General features: G+C 42.1%; 1 protein-coding gene across 1 annotated transcript; it reads right to left on the bottom strand.

Moving 5' to 3' along the window:
* Window positions 1-4,299: 4,299 nt before the first annotated feature.
* On the bottom strand, window positions 4,300-14,187 carry LOC134457791 (adhesion G protein-coupled receptor E3-like). Its single transcript, XM_063209766.1, has 8 exons — window positions 14,095-14,187; window positions 11,936-12,001; window positions 11,514-11,670; window positions 10,646-10,759; window positions 10,035-10,216; window positions 5,521-5,691; window positions 5,006-5,212; window positions 4,300-4,536 (listed from the first exon to the last, which is right to left on the bottom strand). Exons 1-8 carry the CDS (start codon window positions 14,185-14,187, stop codon window positions 4,300-4,302), a joined length of 1,227 nt encoding a protein of 408 aa, XP_063065836.1.
* Between the last annotated feature and the right edge of the window lie 3,458 nt (window positions 14,188-17,645).

Consider the following 17,645-nt stretch of genomic DNA (forward strand, 5'->3'; position numbering starts at 1 on the left):
ATTGCAAACAGTGTGTTAGGACTTCGAATTGGTTTAGCAGTAGCTGTAGCTAGTTGCTAACACAAATGAAGGCAAACTGTGTTTGAGCTCTGCTGGCAGCTAACTATTGGTAGCCTATTAAAAACGAATTGCTTAATAAACTTTTCACACTTTTAAACAGTCCCCAAATAGTTCGTTTGGAATGCAAAGACCCTCATAAGACTGCAAACAAAGTTATGAGCAACTTGACAATTTATTATTGGCTTTTGCATTTAATCAACATGGCATCAAAATGTGCCATTTTCTTGTTGACAAAACCTGGTGTTCTCCTATCTATGTGTCCTCTTTGTTGGGTCCATTATTGCCTCTGAATGTAACGCAAAAGTAACGAGTAACGCATTAAGTTACTTTCCACAAGGGGTAACTAAGTAAAGTAAGGCACTACTTTTTTGAATAGGTAACGAGTAACGAGCACGCACTACTTTTAAAAAGTAACTTCCCCATCACTGCCCATAGCGCATGATTCACCCAAACGGTTTTATTTATTAGGCTATTTGGCCATGTTTAGTTTCTTTCCCACATGCACATGACGCTGAAATGGCGTGATAGCCTACTAAAGGTTGATAAATAACCTAGTACTAATAATATCTGGTAATTTGTAATGTAGCCACTTGATCTATGTGAAATTTGAAATTAGATGCTTCTTTTCCAAATCCAAGCATGATGACCTTATTATAGTCTAAACTGCAAAATATAAAGCTTTGTCTCGTCATTTCACTGCCTGCCACATTATTTGGAGTTTCCATGGGCAATAGGCTATGACCAATAAACAAAAAGCACATCTTCAGAGGGGGGTGGGCGTTGACAGGTTAGAAGGAGGCCAGCGGGGCGTTTGGGCAAAAAAGGTTCAGAACGGGCATAGACGGACGCATCTGTTGTCCGCCTGTCGGACTTGTTAATGTAACCCCAGCCCAGTACCATTAAAGGCTTTTTAATGTAACTTCCCGTTTGGACACCTTATTTTGGAGTGCCTGGATGAACTCTTCTCTCTCCTTTTAATCTCGTTTTATGTTTATTATTTTGTGTTTTTTATTGTGTACATTTATCTCTTCATCCATATTAATCTGTTCTGTTTTGTCTGTGTCCTGTCTGTAAATGTAAATGTAATGTGTGCTGCCTTGACCAGGGCTCACTTGTATTCTCAATATGATTTTATTTCTCTGGTTAAATAAAGGTAAAATAAAGTGAAAGTGAAAAGTGAAATAAAAAATAAAAACGTATTTTTCGGATGCAATGTAGTCTACATTTGCATTTTGGATTCATTTGCAGGCCTATTTATGTTTCATTTCATATTATTGACACAAAGTCAAAATGACATGCTTAACTTGGGCATGTGCATGCTTCACCTATATGTGCCCAATGCAGGCCTATGTAAACTGGTCTTCCTCTCCGCACGATAGGATGTGCGTACAGTAAAATGTCGACGCACTGTCAGTAATCTGTCTATTAGGAAGGATATTAGCGCTGTCTGTTATTTCCCCAGACGTCTTCAGCTTTAAAGTGTCTGCTATGACCCCTATAAATTGGGCACACACCACATCATTGCTGTAGGTTGAATTCACATCGGCCATTTCTATGGAGAATTATTTGTGACTAAACTTCGTGTATGAAATGTCCTCATTCTCGATGTTGTAAGCTATATTGGACTTAATTATCACTGCGGTCTCCTCTGAGGTCCTGGTTGATGCTGCATGCGACTTAAGCTGGGCTTACACTGTGCGACTTTTGCCCCGATTTTGCCCTGATTTGGCACTCGCACGACTTTTTGAGAGTCGGGCCGATTTCTTGCTCAATCGCAGGTCAATCGTGAGTCTCGCATCATGCAGTGTACATGGGGTAACGACAAGCGATTTCGCCTCACGATCGTGCAATCGCAGGGTCGCAAGAAAATCAAAACGGTTTGAAATTCTGGTCGTGGCTCGTGCTTATATCACACAGTTAACCCTCTGAGGTCTAAGGCCTTTCAGAGGCTTTTAGGCTGCTTGCACCACCCTGACATTTTCAAGTATTTTCAGCTAACAGTAAGCATCTATGCAAAAGTGGAATATATGGTTGTATTGTGAAAAGCCTGACAAGAAATAATCTGAAAAAAAATTGGATGTCATACAAACATGTTTTATTTAAATTGAGTATAAACACAACTGTACAAAAAAACAGGGTTCAGACGTCTTCAAAAAGTTCAAGAAAACACACAATAAATATATCTAGCCAAGACTTTTGAAGTTTGAATCTTGTAAACAAATGTGTTGGCAGCATAAAAGTGAAAAGGGCATTTAGAAATGTTTTGTTGTTTTCATACAAAATGCAAAAAAGAATGACTATGTCTCTGCCACTGCCTGTCTCATTTGAATACTAATGAGATAGGTGTGAAAAACCTCTAATGGCCCACACCCCCCTGTCAATCCCCATGTGCTCTGATAGCCCCAACCCCCCTGTCACTCTACGTCTGCTGTGTTTACCCTACCTGAAAGGGGCGTGCTGTCACCTCTGAATAGCCACTCAAGCACTGGTACTTTACATGTGAATAGCTATAGGTGTGGCTGCTACAGGCAGAGAGTACAGAATATGCGAAGATTTCTTTTCACTTTCTTTAAATTGGGCCAGCTATATAATTTATTTAACATATATATATTTGAAATCTGGAAGGTCTGAGGTTTCTAATGGTGTAACTTATGTGTTTCAATGACAAAAACTCACAGAGTTACAGATTTGTTTTTAGAGACATGTCAAATTGCCCTCTCAAGGGCACTTAGACCTCAATGGGTTAAAGCAGTGCTACGACCCGATTTGACACTTCACATGCACAAATTAATAGGGCCGTGCGATTCGCTGTTGAGCGCGACCTCATCTCCACGTCAGGTGCGCATGTTCCCTCCTCTGCAGACCGGGGAAACATGCTGTCGCGTTGTACGGTGGAAGCATTTCGCTCGCATCCGACTGTCGGCTCGTGTAGTGTGAGGACGTGAGTCGTGAGTTGTGAACTTTTAAACAGTGAAATTCCATCGTGCAGTGTGAGCAGAAGCTTAAGACCCACGAGTGAAAATATCACACAGTGTATGCCCGGCTTTAGTGGGGAGAGGGGAACTTTTATCACGGCATGTCGAGCGTTTTATTTATGCGGTCGTTTTTGCAACGTTTCAATGCGAGATGTTTGGCAGCCAGCGGCAAACGGACTGTTACCAGCCATCGCATCTCCACATTTTGCAATATGCAGTGCATCACAGTTTCGCCCTTGTCGTATCGTAGCCAGCCAGGGAAACTGGCCTAGCAATTCTCCGACAGGAATCAAATTTCGCCTCTCTGGCTACGAGCTATGTGGCTCAGTGTTTGGCACCTTCTCCGGTTCATTCACCGAAGAAGATGGCGTTGGCTCCTTGTCAACAATCGGATCTTCAGATTGTTCTGTTGGTTTTAACTTCACGAAAAGTTGTCCAAAGTTCTTGCATTCTGACTCACCAAGCGTTAGATCTAGAACTAGCTCCGCTATGTTCTCCTGGCTTGTTCGCCATGTTCGAACAACCATGTACCCTTTAGCCATGTTTTGTATGCTTAATGTGAAGGGGAAGTGCAGAGGCAACTGGGGCGTTTTTTTAAGATGACTCCTTATTCATTTTGATCAAAATAGCCTCTGACACACTGATTTGGCTAAAAACTCCCATTCACTGCAAAAACACAATTCAAGCTTACTCTGCAATCATTTAACTTATCTTAACTTAACTAATCATTTAATCATCTATAAAAAGTTGCAAGGAAATATTCTGTCTGTCTGTCCGTCTGTCCATGTCCGTATCTACCATGGAGGTATTATAAGACCTGGAGACAGTGAATAAGTCCTGCCCCCATTGCTTTCAATGGGAAATGCTAGGCTAGTGAATTCAGCCAAATTGAGCGAATTTGTTAGCTTCCAAAATGGAGTTTCATGGAGCTCATGTCCGGTACCAGTTTACTCAGCCAATTACGTGCCACATTACTGACTGACGGAAGTTTGACCAGAAAGCTATATGGAAGACAATGCAATGGATGTTCAGAAATGGATGATGAAGTTGTTCGGGGATGCACATTGTCTTCTAGCCTGCCCAACCACTGACCTATATTAATCGTGTGTCCAGTACTAAACTTGTGCATGTGCAACGGCGCACCCACCAATCATTATGAGCGAAGTGGTACCAGATATGATGTGAATTTGTGAAAATGGCAACGAGGAAGTGCCTTGCTATTCAGCGAAGCTAACCAGCGAAATTCTGACCCCCTGGTATGTACTCACTTGTCACTGCCGTGTCCCTCAGGGTTCACTCCAGCAGACACACCCACGATGATTAGCGGGATCCCGTAGCCAATCAGGAGGGAGACCTTCCCCTGTAGCCACGCACTCTCGATAGGTTTGACCTGCCTGAGCTTCCGTACAGACAGAAAGAGCATCACAGCCTCTATGGACATCCAGACGAATGAAGAGAGGAAGAGGTAGTGCAGAACTCCAGCCAGGGTCTTACACAAAGCCTAAAATGTAAAGACAGACAGACAGGTAGAGAGAGAGAGAAATAAATAAGACAAACTGACATGTAGAGATTGAATGTTTTGACATTAGGCTACACTCTGAATAAGTTACTGGGTGAATTTGAATATGCCACCTTGCGTCCTCCACTTGTGTTGTGGCCTCACGTTTTGCGGATGCCCCGCCTCCGTGAAGAAAACAATTAAGTTTCCTCGCTGTCAGCCTAGCCACAACACTTTTTGGGGGACTATTCTTCATTCACCATCCAGTTTGCAAATGGGAAAATGACTTTACAATTGAGCTTTTGCGGGATATTGAAATATAATGCTGTTGTCACGACGTATTACTTCCTGGTATGAGGCCACAAACACAAATGGAGGACGCAAGGTCACATATTGGAACGCATCCACTGTCACACGATACAAGGACAAACATATAGACAAACACACAAACATGGCATTGACAGTTGTTTACCTGGTGTGCCCTGATTCGTTGGAGGAAGCTCTGTATGAGCAGGAAGAGAGTGTGGGCCAGCAGCAGACACACACACAGGTTCAGGCGGGCCACGTTGGACACCCTGGGGTTCCATCGACAGAGGGAAAAGGTCATCACCGCCAAGTTCAGGAACAGCAGGCCAATCAGCACCAAGATGTTGTTAAGAATGTTCATCACAGGGTCACTCTGGAAACATAGGCAACCACATCACTGTGTCATACACTGGAACTGACTGCCATTTTATTGGGAAGCCCCAAAAACTTTTCTAAATCTGAACAACGTTTGTGTTCGTGTAAAAATGTAACAAAGTATTTATTTTGATTATGATGCTAATAGCCACCGCAACTTCATCATTAATAACGTATGTCTACGGCTCTTTTTCTTTAATTAATTTTAAGTGAGCTAAGGGATTTTGTTGACCTTAAGGTAACCATACCATAGAAGCATTCAGTCATACAATCATACAAACATGTATTGGAAAAACAATATTTCACCTTCTTTGCTGGATCCATGGTCATTATCAGGGCAAATGTTGAAGGGTATTGGCAGGAGCAGACGGTGTGAGCGGACTTGGTAATACTGACATGGCAGCCATCTTGAATCCAGGCATTGGCCTCCCAGTGCACACAAAACACCTCGTCCTCAGCATCTGCATTCTGGACAGACTTTTGTTTTTAAACAATATTGCAATAATAGGTTTTGAGACATATCTGCTGACCTACAGTACTGTTATTATGAGGGTAGTCATATTAATAACAATTATAACTAGATTGCTAACTGAAGTATGCTTGCCCTTCTTGAATTCGTTGCCCTTCATGCATGAGTTGCCTTTCATGCATGCGTTGCCCTTCATGCATGTGCTGCCCTTCCTGCATACACTACATGCAGTTAACCATCTAGATATGAGCTAACTTCCTGTTTGTTATCTGCCATATTGGCCAAAACACATTTTCACAAACTGTAGCGCCCCCCCCAGTGGCCGATTTGCACCAAAATCGATAGGTATCCTCTGGGTGTACTGGCGATCATGTATAAGAAATTTTGTTGCGATTTGTCAAGGCATTGCTGAGATATGAGCTAACGTCCCGTTTGTCTTTGTCGTCAATTTCAGCATAGATGCAGAATAGTCCAATGGTGGTCTGACAATAGTTATATGACAATCGGACAAAAATTGTGGGGGGCATAATTTCTATTGATTTATGAAAAAGTCAAAATAGCAGGAAATCCACCATGGTATATATGACATCGTAGGGTGTGTTGGATAGGACTGGGTTACGAAATTCGGTTCCTTAATCCACCGAATGAAAGGCTAAGGTTTTACTTGGCATCAAAACTTGCCTTGGCTGTCGGTTCCACGTTTCGGTTCCCAGATGTTCGTCACGTCAGTTAGGCCTAGAAAAAATAATGTTTTGGTTCCAGTTGCCGACCGACCCTATCATTTTTTGTGCGACTCCAACATTTTTTTTTTGAGTTTTTGGAATCCTCACAAAAGTTATCGATGTTGTGTGGACGGTTGTTCATATAGACAAGACACAACACGTTTCTTCATTCCCATAACTCGCCATCTCTCACTTTCTACCTGCCTGTAAGTTACTGAATTTGCATCGCATGACTATCCACATAGGAGCAACACACACGCGCGCGCCATAAGGGCCGCCGGCTTGATATTAGAAAACCCCAAATGTCACTGCAGAGTTGCGCACCTACTCGGTCACGTTATAGGCTAGTTATTATGCTACAACATGCTAATTGGTAGTCGTTGTAGCTCGTAAGTTTTTAACAACTTGCCTCATAGCGTTCTTGCAGACTAATAGCCTACGATGTAGGATAGTTTGGGAACCTGGCGAAAATGCCTGTCAAATAATAAGTCAGCCTTACCTCACCCGACACCGACACAGCCTGACCACCCACCTCGAAATGCAACACACAGACAACATTATGAGTATCCACGATTTTTGAATGTATTGATATTGTCTCGTCGTGTTAGAAAAGGGGCTTTCATTCAGTCGCGCGGCATGTTCGACGAGATGCATTTCGTTATAGCAATACTTAAGTAGCACTGTCAATACCTTGGAAAATAAGTTAATATGAGAGAAGGGAAATGCTTTGCCCAAGTTTTCCTTCATTCTTTCATTTACCACAAGGCTTGGTTAACCAAGAAGTCCGTTGGCCTGCGCCCGTTATTTTCTCTCTCTCTCTCTCTCTCTCTCTGCTTGTCCCTCCACCATTGCACAGGAGCAGGGCGCCTGTCACTGTCTCACTCTCCGCACCTCCTCCAAATAATGAAATTGAAATGAACGATGATGTCGCCACAAATACGACTGTTCGATGAAGACCTAGGACTACTACAGTTTCCTACAATAATGATTTAATGGCAATGACGATGTTGCCCCTCAATCACCCTTCATTAAAACATTCGCCTCAGGTGTCTACATCCTCGCGTAAAACAAAAAAGTGAGTAAATAGAATGTTTGCAAGCCAGAACCTTCATCCCAATGAAAATATGGTCTACAACGGATGATGGAAAGGAATCAAAAAAGTAAACGGGACATATGCCTACAGGAGTTAAAATAGCAGTGTCAGGCAACTGACAGCTGGACAAGTTTTGACAGAAACGGTAGGCTATTACGTATCATATCCTAATTTCGGTGACGGTCAGTATAATTGGCTCATTAATGCTTATTATGCCTATTTCATTGTAACTTTAGCTGTAGGCCTCACTCCACTATCGTCCTTGGCATTGTTCCAACAACGTTTATGACGAAATCTGGCGCATGTGGGGGGTTGGGGGTGTCGGACATAAAAAAAAAATGAAAAAAAAAATTTGAAAAAAAAAAAAAAAATCCGACCGACCCATGACCAAAGCTGACAACCAACCGGAACCAAACTTTTATTTTTCTTAGGCCCTATCATTGCGCATTTAAAACCCCAGAACGTTAACGCAATAAAAATGGATACTAACGCTGTTACGAGAGAAACTACGTAGCTTATTTCTAGCGTTTGTAGACGGCAAAGAATACAAACTTTGTGTTCGACACAGCCACTGCGAATCAAGAAACAGCAAGAGAAGGTGTGCAAACGAAGGCTTGCATCATTCTCACGCAGATGGTTACTGTATGAGGAAAGTAAAAGTCGGCAACACTGTTTGGTGCTTCCAAAAATGTAATGGCACGTTTCTGACTTTCACTCCACCATGAATCATCAAACAGTGTTGGGGACCTTTTCCCTTTAGTGATGGGCACACGCATTCTCTGACTTTTTGGATTAGGCCTACACCGTGAATCATTACACGCCTATGGTCCGAAGCTCAAGAGCACGTATTTTCAAGGAACTTGAATTCTTGGTGGTAGCCTATCTGGCATAAAATGTAGTCTACTGGCAGGTAGTTCAATGAGCAAGACATTCTAGCTGGTGCAGATCCCTCTACGGCTCTGAGCTACTAGAATAACTAGTGGGGGTGTGGCAGGCTCGTCAGGGTAACTGACAGCCGTGGGGATAATTTATGGGCCGACGCTTTTGACCTAGCGAACTATTTTTTTTTAGCTGGGGAATTTCGTCTTGCTGGCAAAGCTATACTACTGCAATAAGTGTAAATTCACAAAGCCATGTGAAAAGTTACAGCTGTTTTACAATTACAGCAGAGCAAATTGATATTGCAATGCACCTGACTTTCGTGTCCCTCCCCGACCATGAAGGGGAGCGAATGGGATAGCGCAGAATCATTATGGAAGCTAATTAAAAATATTTCACGTCACCTCTATTAGCTTACTGACTCTTGTTCTATCTGGCAGTTCTGTTAGTCAGAGATTCAGACTGTCTAGCACATTATTCTGATTCCTCACGTAGCTTCCCATCACTGGAAGAACATCTTTCACCGGAGACAAAGACGTGCAGCACGAAATGGATAGGGTTGGATTTATTAATAATTAATATTTCGTCATCCCCAGTGTTTATAAATTAGGAACCGAAAATGGCACCGTCAGGAACCGGCATCGAAACGAAGGTTCTGGACTTGGAACCGAAAGCGAAAAATTCTGATCGGTACTCAGCCCTAGTGTTGGATTCGTCTTGACCCAAGGATTCCAGTGATGCCAAGAATGTGATAATCGGAGCTCAATATGGGCCAAAACACATTTATGCTTATTGTAGCGCCCTCTATAGGCGGATTTGCACTAAAATCATTATGTATCCTCTGGGGATAGTGTTGATAATGGGTATAAAATTGGGTTTTGATACATGTAGCCGTTGCCGAGATATGAGCTCACTTCCTTTTTGGCGTCTTCGCCACCAACTTTGATCAGCTCTTGTTTGAAGACGGTTTAATCAATCTTTCTAGGAATTTCTGGGTAGAGGTGTATATATAAGTCTGAAGATGCCCTCATAACATTTCCGTGACAATCGGACAGAGATTGTGTGACTATCCTGGTGGAAAATGACGTCATAGGGTATGTTGGATTCGTCTAGGGATGCAAAGTTTTTAAAAATCAGATCAGTGGTTCAAAAGTTACAATACTTTCTCCTTTGACCTGTTGGTGGCGCTAGAGGGTTCGAGGTACCCCAAAACAAAATACATGTACAAGATCAAATCGGCACACCGAGCAGCAGACTTTCTGTCGTGAACGCTATTGTAAAAGTAATGGATTGTAGAAGAAGAATGAAATTAATAATAATGAAAAGAAATGGAGGACTAACAATAGTATGCTTGCCATACTAATTATGATAAAACAATAATTTTACCACTACTGCTACTACTATAGTATACTATACTACCATTCATAATAATAACTAAGTAACTAATTAACTAAATAAAATAGATACATCCTTTCTGAAAAATGTTATTGCAGGAATGCCATGTAGAGATATCCTAATTGGTCATCAAAGGTTTAAAGAGGATTTATCTTGGAGTCAGTTAGCATGGTAATATGACATGTTAGGACATTGATGCCTTTCCACGCTGTATAGGTTATTCTTTGCATGCAGTGCATTGCAAAACAATTTAAAATGGCACCTCAAGATGTGGTATGCTGATGTTGATCGGAGTCGGTATCGTCTTGTCGAGTGTGTTTGGCAAGATGACGGACACAACCTTGGAGATCATGTCTGTCATTTTGTTGTCTGGGGTCTTGAAGAAGGCGGCATTGAGAGCCTCATGCATGTTGTTGTACACTATGATGACCACGGATGCTGAACCTGAGCATTATCATTTGACAGATGAAGATAAGATTATTCAGTAGTACTTTTCAACAACTCCTTGCCACTTACATGCTGTCAAACCATTACTTATCATTCTGATTCTGCTGGAAAAATATGCCTTACATGAACAGACAAATAAATACAGTAAATGGTCAATTTACACCAGGAGTGTTCAGTGTGTGTGTGTGTGTGTGTGTGTGTGTGTGTGTGTGTGTGTGTGTGTGTGTGTGTGTGTGTGTGTGTGAGTGAGTGAGTGAGTGAGTGAGTGAGTGAGTGAGTGAGTGAGTGAGTGAGTGAGTGAGTGAGTGAGTGAGTGAGTGAGTGAGTGAGTGAGTGAGTGAGTGAGTGAGTGAGTGAGCGAGCGAGCGAGCGTGCGTGCGTGCGTGCGTGTGTGTGTGTGTAAGTCAGTGAGTGAAATTTGGGTACCATTGTTGTTGTCAGCGATGCCCAGGAGATCAATGTCAACACTGACATCTGCAGTCACCAGTTTAGGCACTGCAGTCAGAGAGGTATTTGGTCCAACACTCAGGATCTTCACCTCTGAGGAGTAACATTACAAAAGGGAGAACACATCATATAATTTATTTTATTTTTCCTATACAAAAAAGAGACACTGAAGTTTCTGCTTGACTGGGTACGAGAGCACTACCATAACAGTGATGTTTATACTGTTTATATTTGTATTGGACTGGGAGGAGACTGAGGGTGGTCTACACTGCCCTACAATTAGAATGCATTATCTCTTCTTCCGGGTAAACTGAGAAAAAAGTTGTTAAAGTTTCCTTTCCAGCCGGGCAACTGTGTTGGAGGTAAAGTGATGATGACACATCCATATAATAGGCCTACTTGTTTATGGTGGAAATTTATGCACACAAGGAAAAAACTGAAAAAAAATCAACATTCTCATGACTTTTTACCTGAAAAATGAAGTTACTGCGTTCTGTTGTGGTATTACTGTCTACTCCCAAACCACGGGTTCAATGGATAAGTGTGTTACCTTGTAACCCACATAGCCTCTTAAAACAAAAAAACACAGTAACATCCGTTTTTGCAGTTTTTTTCTGAAACGGGACAAAGCTGAACCAACATTTTTTGACACAAGACAAAGGAGGTAGTAGCCCATTTTCGGTCTAAACTCAATTTCGAACATTTTTGAGTTACTTCGTTCTGAAATTGTACGGCAGTATGATCTACTGTACATGTGGTGTTGGTGGAAACATGTGTGCTCGATTGAGTGGTGATTGGACTACCTGTTATATTGGTGATGAGAGGTTATGGTTGGGCTATAATGTACCTGTGGTGTTAGTGGTGAAGTTTGTGCTGGACTGAGTGGCTGTGGGCTTGACCAAGGTGGACACCAGGTCCTCAGTGGACTGAAGCACAGCATCTCCCTTGGAGGCCAGAATGTCTGGAGGAGAGTCCAGCAAAACATCCAGGACACTGCACACTGTCTATGGGGAGACATGCAAAAAGACCAAAATACCCCCTTAAATGTACATTTGATGCATTCTATTTGTATTACCTGGTCTCTGTTCCTGTACTAGTCTGATGACAAAATATATCAAGTTTGTTTATGGTGGCTACAAAGTGTCTAATGTGTAAAATAATATCCACCAAACTTAAATTATATTACTTTAATATAATTTCAATGCAATCAACTATCCATCTATCAATCACATTGCGCATAATGAATCAGTCACACACAGCAGACCTTACCTTCTCTGGCAGAGTAGTGGATGCTGATGCATTCAGAAAGTCCAGTTTACAATCCACATCAGCGCCCTAAGAAAAAATAACCTTCAGGAATCACGGCAGCAAGCATTTTTGTTAACACATTCTTGTAAACATTTAACCTGACAATTGTGAAAATGGACAAGTCGCCAAAGTCCCAGCATTGACAAGTCGGTTTGCATAATGATATTAGCTGAGCTCCTTCACTTTAGCCAGGCAGTACAGTCAAAGCCCATTACATGAATCAATTAGAACAGTCATACACAGAATCAATAATATTGTGATTGCCTTGAGAAATCATTGCCTGACATTGCCATATAGGAGTGCATTAGTCATAGCAGTGCATTAGTAAAATATGCAAGAGGTAGTGAAATGTGTGACGTAGTGTTCATTTCAAACATTACCTGGCAATCCTTCAGCATGGTTACCAGCTCTACAAAAAAACACATGATGAACACAAAACTGTGTGACCTTATTACAAGTATGTATTGTGTATCTGCATACCTTAATTACAATAAAATATGGGGGACTTTTACAGCCAGCTATTTTGATAAGCAAACATTTTTCTTCCAAAATATCTTAATTTACACCTCTGGGCAGCCGTGGCCTAATGGTTCAGGACACAGACTTTAAACAAGAGGGTTGCATCAAAGATTTTCTTAGTAGGGTAAGATGATTCAAGCCTGTGCATTTCCTGGATCCATGTGATGTAATGTGAACGCCCCTTTAGGAGACCTTTGGTTAGGAGCACCAGAGAGTGTTTATGGGTAGTACGAGAGAGGAATCTCGCGACTTTTTCCGGGTGGTACTGTCCACTAAGTGGCGCCATCCAGACAGCGCAGAGGAGCGCCAAGGAGCGCAGAGGCTGTTGAAATGAATGGGGTCCCATGGAGCTCAACCACGATGCTGCCATTGCTTTGGGAGAGAATTGGTATCATCGTTTCATTTTATTTTTCCAAAAGGCAGGATAGATTATCCTTTCAAACAGCACTTAGTTTGAATGTTTAAACTCGCTGGATGTTTGTAAAATACGTCTTTATTGTCAGTATGACATCACGAGTAGCTTCACACACTGCGTTTGGATTGGTCGGCCGGCTGCATTGCTGTGAACACGACGGCTGTAAAGCAATTTTGTTAGCAAGATGCTAGCGGAGCCAGACTCATAAATGCCAAAGCTGTAGGAAATCAGAAGGACATAACTCCCAGGTGATTGTACATTTAATTGAAATCCACATTGGATATTGGATAATATTGTCAAGTTTCAGCCGACAGCGAGCACAATTGTCAGTTATTAGCGCCAGCCTTATGAGCTCTGCTGTCTCGACAGCACTCCCTAGGTGAACTGCAGGCACGGGTTGGAGGGCGAGATTCAACACTGTATGTAAACCCACTGTGGGAGCACTTTGGAGGCTTTAGGTTGAGAATAAATGGAGTTCCCTTAGCACTGTAGATGGCAGTAGCGCACATTTTATGCAAGCCATCACCGGCGTCACAAGCCGTCACTACATGCCAAGAGAAGATGAAGGAGGATACAACGGGACTCACTAGTTTCATACCCTTTCGGCCTGGGGTTCTACTTATGTCGTACGTCATTTGGTTTGTCGCCATGACAACCGACCCTAACCCTAACCTTAACCTTAACCCTAAACCTAAACCTAACCTTAACCCTAAACTTTCTAGTTGTATCATTTTTGGCCCAGAAATATCCCACATATCCTCCTGTAAATAACTGTAAATCCCTTTGGATAAAAGCATCAGCTAAGTGTAACGTAATTTTGTAATCTGCATAAATATGCTGTCATAAATATGTAAAGCCTGTGCACAGAAAGGAGAAAGCCATTCAAGTTTCCGATTTTCTCTGTTTATTTACATACATCAAAACAGAGTTTTAAAAATAGCTTTTAGATTTTTTTTTTAGGAAGATTTGTTTTCAGAGGGAAAACCTTATCATACACTGTACAGTGCTCCAGTGGAACCTAGCCACTTGGCATTTCTAGCCACTAGCCACTTGGCATTTCTAGCCCCTGCCTGCATGTGCTCCTCCAAATGTTTATAAATAAAAGGGAAACACATCTAAAAGACAGAGCGAAATCTGTGAATCAAAGGCACTAAAGGACAAAGGAAGTTTGGAACCACATCCTCACCTGCACAAGGTGCATTGTTGCTGTTGCCATGGTTACTAAACCCTGGTTGACAGGTACAGGTGTAGCCGCCAGGTGTGTTTGTGCAGGTGCCATTTGGACCACACACAAGAGGACTCATAACACACTCATCCACATCTGTAAATAACACACACACACACACACCACACACACACACACACACACACACACACACACACACACACACACACACACACACACACACACACACACACACACACACACACACACACACACACACACTTTTATATAAGAAACAAACTAAAGATCCAAGTATAAGACCCAATCATGTATTGGAAAGGGTCATAGGCTACACACACGCACTAAACACCAACCCACGAAAACTTCACTCCTGCTACAGTAGTAGCAGATCTGAACGCCATCCTCACCTTTACAAGGTATGATGTTGATACCATGGTTGCTAAATCCTGGAGGACAGGCGCATGTGTAGCTGCCAGGTGTGTTTGTACAGGTGCCATTTGGACCACACACAAGAGGACTCCCCACACACTCATCCACATCTGTAATTAACACATTCTCAAACACACAGAAACACAAGTCAAGTCAAGGATTTAAGGATACCCGTAGGATGCATGTCTGTTTGTGCACTTTTGAGCAGGGCCACAGGGATTTCTGCCCTTCAGAAAACACTCCTTTATATGTCTACTGACTGGCACAGAAAGAAGTGTGTGTGTGTGTGTGTGTGTGTGTGTGTGTGTGTGTGTGTGTGTGTGTGTGTGTGTGTGTGTGTGTGTGTGTGTGTGTGTGTGTGTGTGTGTGTGTGTGTGTGTGTGTGTGTGTGTGTGTGTGTGTGTGTGTGTGTGTGTGTGTTACTGGTCTTGGTCTGACATGCACTAACCTTGGCATTTGGAGTCTTCTGCTGTGAAAGTCACTTTAGAGGAGCGGTATCCTTTGTGACAGACACAGTGGTAGCTTCCTGCTGCGTTATAGCAATAGGAATGATCTCCACAGATGGAAGGCTCCTGTTCACATTCATTATCATCTGAAATACATCATGGAACTGTATGAGAATAATGAATGAATGAATGAATGAATGAATGAATGAATGAATGAATGAGTGAATGAATGAATGAATGAATCGGTGTCGGGAGACCTATTTTACAGGGGCATGTGCCCGGGCATTGAGCTGCTGTGCCCCGGTGTCTTTTGTTTGAAAAAGTAACAAAGAAAAGAAAAGAAAAAAGTGACTACTGAAGCAGATCATGACTCTCCATAGGATTTCATTCAAATCTCACACCTATCTATTTTTAGGGCAAGGCAAGGTAAGGTAAGGCAAGGCAAGGTTGAAATGCACACAGATGACCTGACCATGAATACCTTTTCATTTCAAGACATTTCGGGCCAACACGGCCCCTTCTCAGACACTCTCCACAGGATTTTAACCAGGGCTGCACTCACTTTTGTTAGATGTTGTCAAATGTTGGCTGTACAGTATTTTGTTTTTTTTCTGAGTGAACAACACATTTAAGCGGTTATATATGTTGTTAACAGGGCACTAATCATTGTGACCAAGTGAAATTTCTTTAATGTTGTCCTACGAAAATATATACTTATGAATTTGCAAAAATTGAGGGGTGTACTCGCTTCTGTTACATACTGTAGGTCATTTCAGCAAATAGTGAATGTACAGACGGGCCCATCTGCGTCAGGGCAACAACTAGGGATGCACGATGTATCGGCCAGATGTATTTCTCAACACATCGGACATCGGTCTGATGGGTAAAACTGGGCCGATGTTTTTTTTAATATGTTACGGTTCTAAAAGATTGGACTTGACGGTGACTTTCATTGTATCTCTTCTAGTTTGTCTCTATTTTTTATCTAATTTTATCACAGGGAGTTAAACAGTGTTTTTGGAAATAAGAGGACATTCAAAAAATCAGTTGGTTTGCATCATGGTCATCTCTTTAAAAAAAACCAAAAAAACATCGGTATCGGTTAATATCCGTTATCAGCCAAAACTGGAATATCAATATCGGATATCGGTATCGGCCGAAATTTTTGACATCATGCATCCCTAGTAACAACAACAATGAATTAATAAAGACTACTTATTGAGAAACATGTTGGTAAAGATACATTGATGACACATACACACCTGCCTACCTACTTACGCAAGTATGCACACACAAACACACACACACACACACACACACACACACACACACACACACACACACACACACACACACACACACACACACACACACACACACACACACACACACACACACACACAGTATATGCTATGTCATCAGCCAATAGCATCATGGCAGTGTTGATTATTCTGCATTATCCTACCTTTACATTTTTCATCTTCTCCAGGTTTAAATCCCTCACCACATCCTGTTGGTCCACTCACTACCACAGTAGCATCCAGGTACAGGCCTGTCAGAGAGATCACACACACACACACACACACACACATAAACATGCATGCACACACAGGCAGACACGAACGCATGCATGCATGCACATACACACACACACACACATAGACAAACACTCACGCGCACACACGCGCGCGCGCACACACACACACACACACGCACACACACACACACACACACACACACACACACACACACACACACACACACACACACACACACACACACACACACACACATTGTTGTTGTGCCCACTGCATGGGCGGCTCTGAAACTATTCCAAATGCTACCAGAACCTGAGTGGCATATTGGGTCCACAACAATTGATATATTACTGCACTTTATCAGTTCTAAATTCCTTGAATACTGCTGTACTCTGTATTGGCCCCACACTTTGTACTTGCTTGTATGTGCGACTGTATTTGATTCATCATGCGTTTAAGACACATGCTTTACAGGATCTTGAGACCAATTAAAATAGACAATGCGCATTTCTTCTTTCTCCCTTACCACTGTACGTTCATGTTGTTTTCCTTTTCCTTTTAGTACCTGAGGACTAATTTACTCACTATAATTTTTTCTTCTTTTCGTCCTTCTTACTACATTACTGGGTGTGTCATGCTTTGAAAAAAAAGACCTGTAATATTTAATGTATAAAATATAATGAAAATTATAAGTGCTGAACTTTTTGCCATTATAGGGTATGTGCCCCTCTAAAAAAAAACATTGGCCACTGGCCAGTCTCCAACTGGAGACTGCATTTGCATTTGGCTGTGGTGGGGAATTTGAACAGGACCTGCCACGCACACTGACATGGTCAGTGTGAAAAGCAGAGTAGAACACACCGCTTGAGACTTGACGGAAAGACCGTCTTCTCGCTGTCTGCCACCACACCACGCTCTGGTGTGTAAGTGGTCTGAGGGTGAAAAATGAATGCTTGGTTGGTGTACGGAGCTAGTCAGCTGTTGACGCAGGCCAATGAGTGTGTATCATAGCTATCATGCATCCTTTTGAAAGTTTGTTTTTCACAATGAACTCTGTATATTAATATAATATAATGTAATATAATATAATATACGGTAATACATATTTTTTTCTAAGGCTTTTCTGCCCTTGTTTCGA

The sequence above is a fragment of the Engraulis encrasicolus genome, chromosome 1, assembly GCF_034702125.1.
Source record: "Engraulis encrasicolus isolate BLACKSEA-1 chromosome 1, IST_EnEncr_1.0, whole genome shotgun sequence".
Lineage (NCBI taxonomy): Eukaryota > Metazoa > Chordata > Actinopteri > Clupeiformes > Engraulidae > Engraulis > Engraulis encrasicolus.

Bases quoted from the DNA above. Each gene is read 5' to 3' on its own strand.
- LOC134457791 (XM_063209766.1), bottom strand. From the start codon at position 14,187: ATGGCACCTGCACAAACACACCTGGCGGCTACACCTGTACCTGTCAAC. The intron at 10,760-11,513 runs GTACATTATAGC...GTTACTCCTCAG, and splicing joins CTTCACCACTAACACCACAG to AGGTGAAGATCCTGAGTGTT. The intron at 5,692-10,034 runs GTGCCATTTTAA...TAAAAACAAAAG, and splicing joins TCAGCATACCACATCTTGAG to TCTGTCCAGAATGCAGATGC.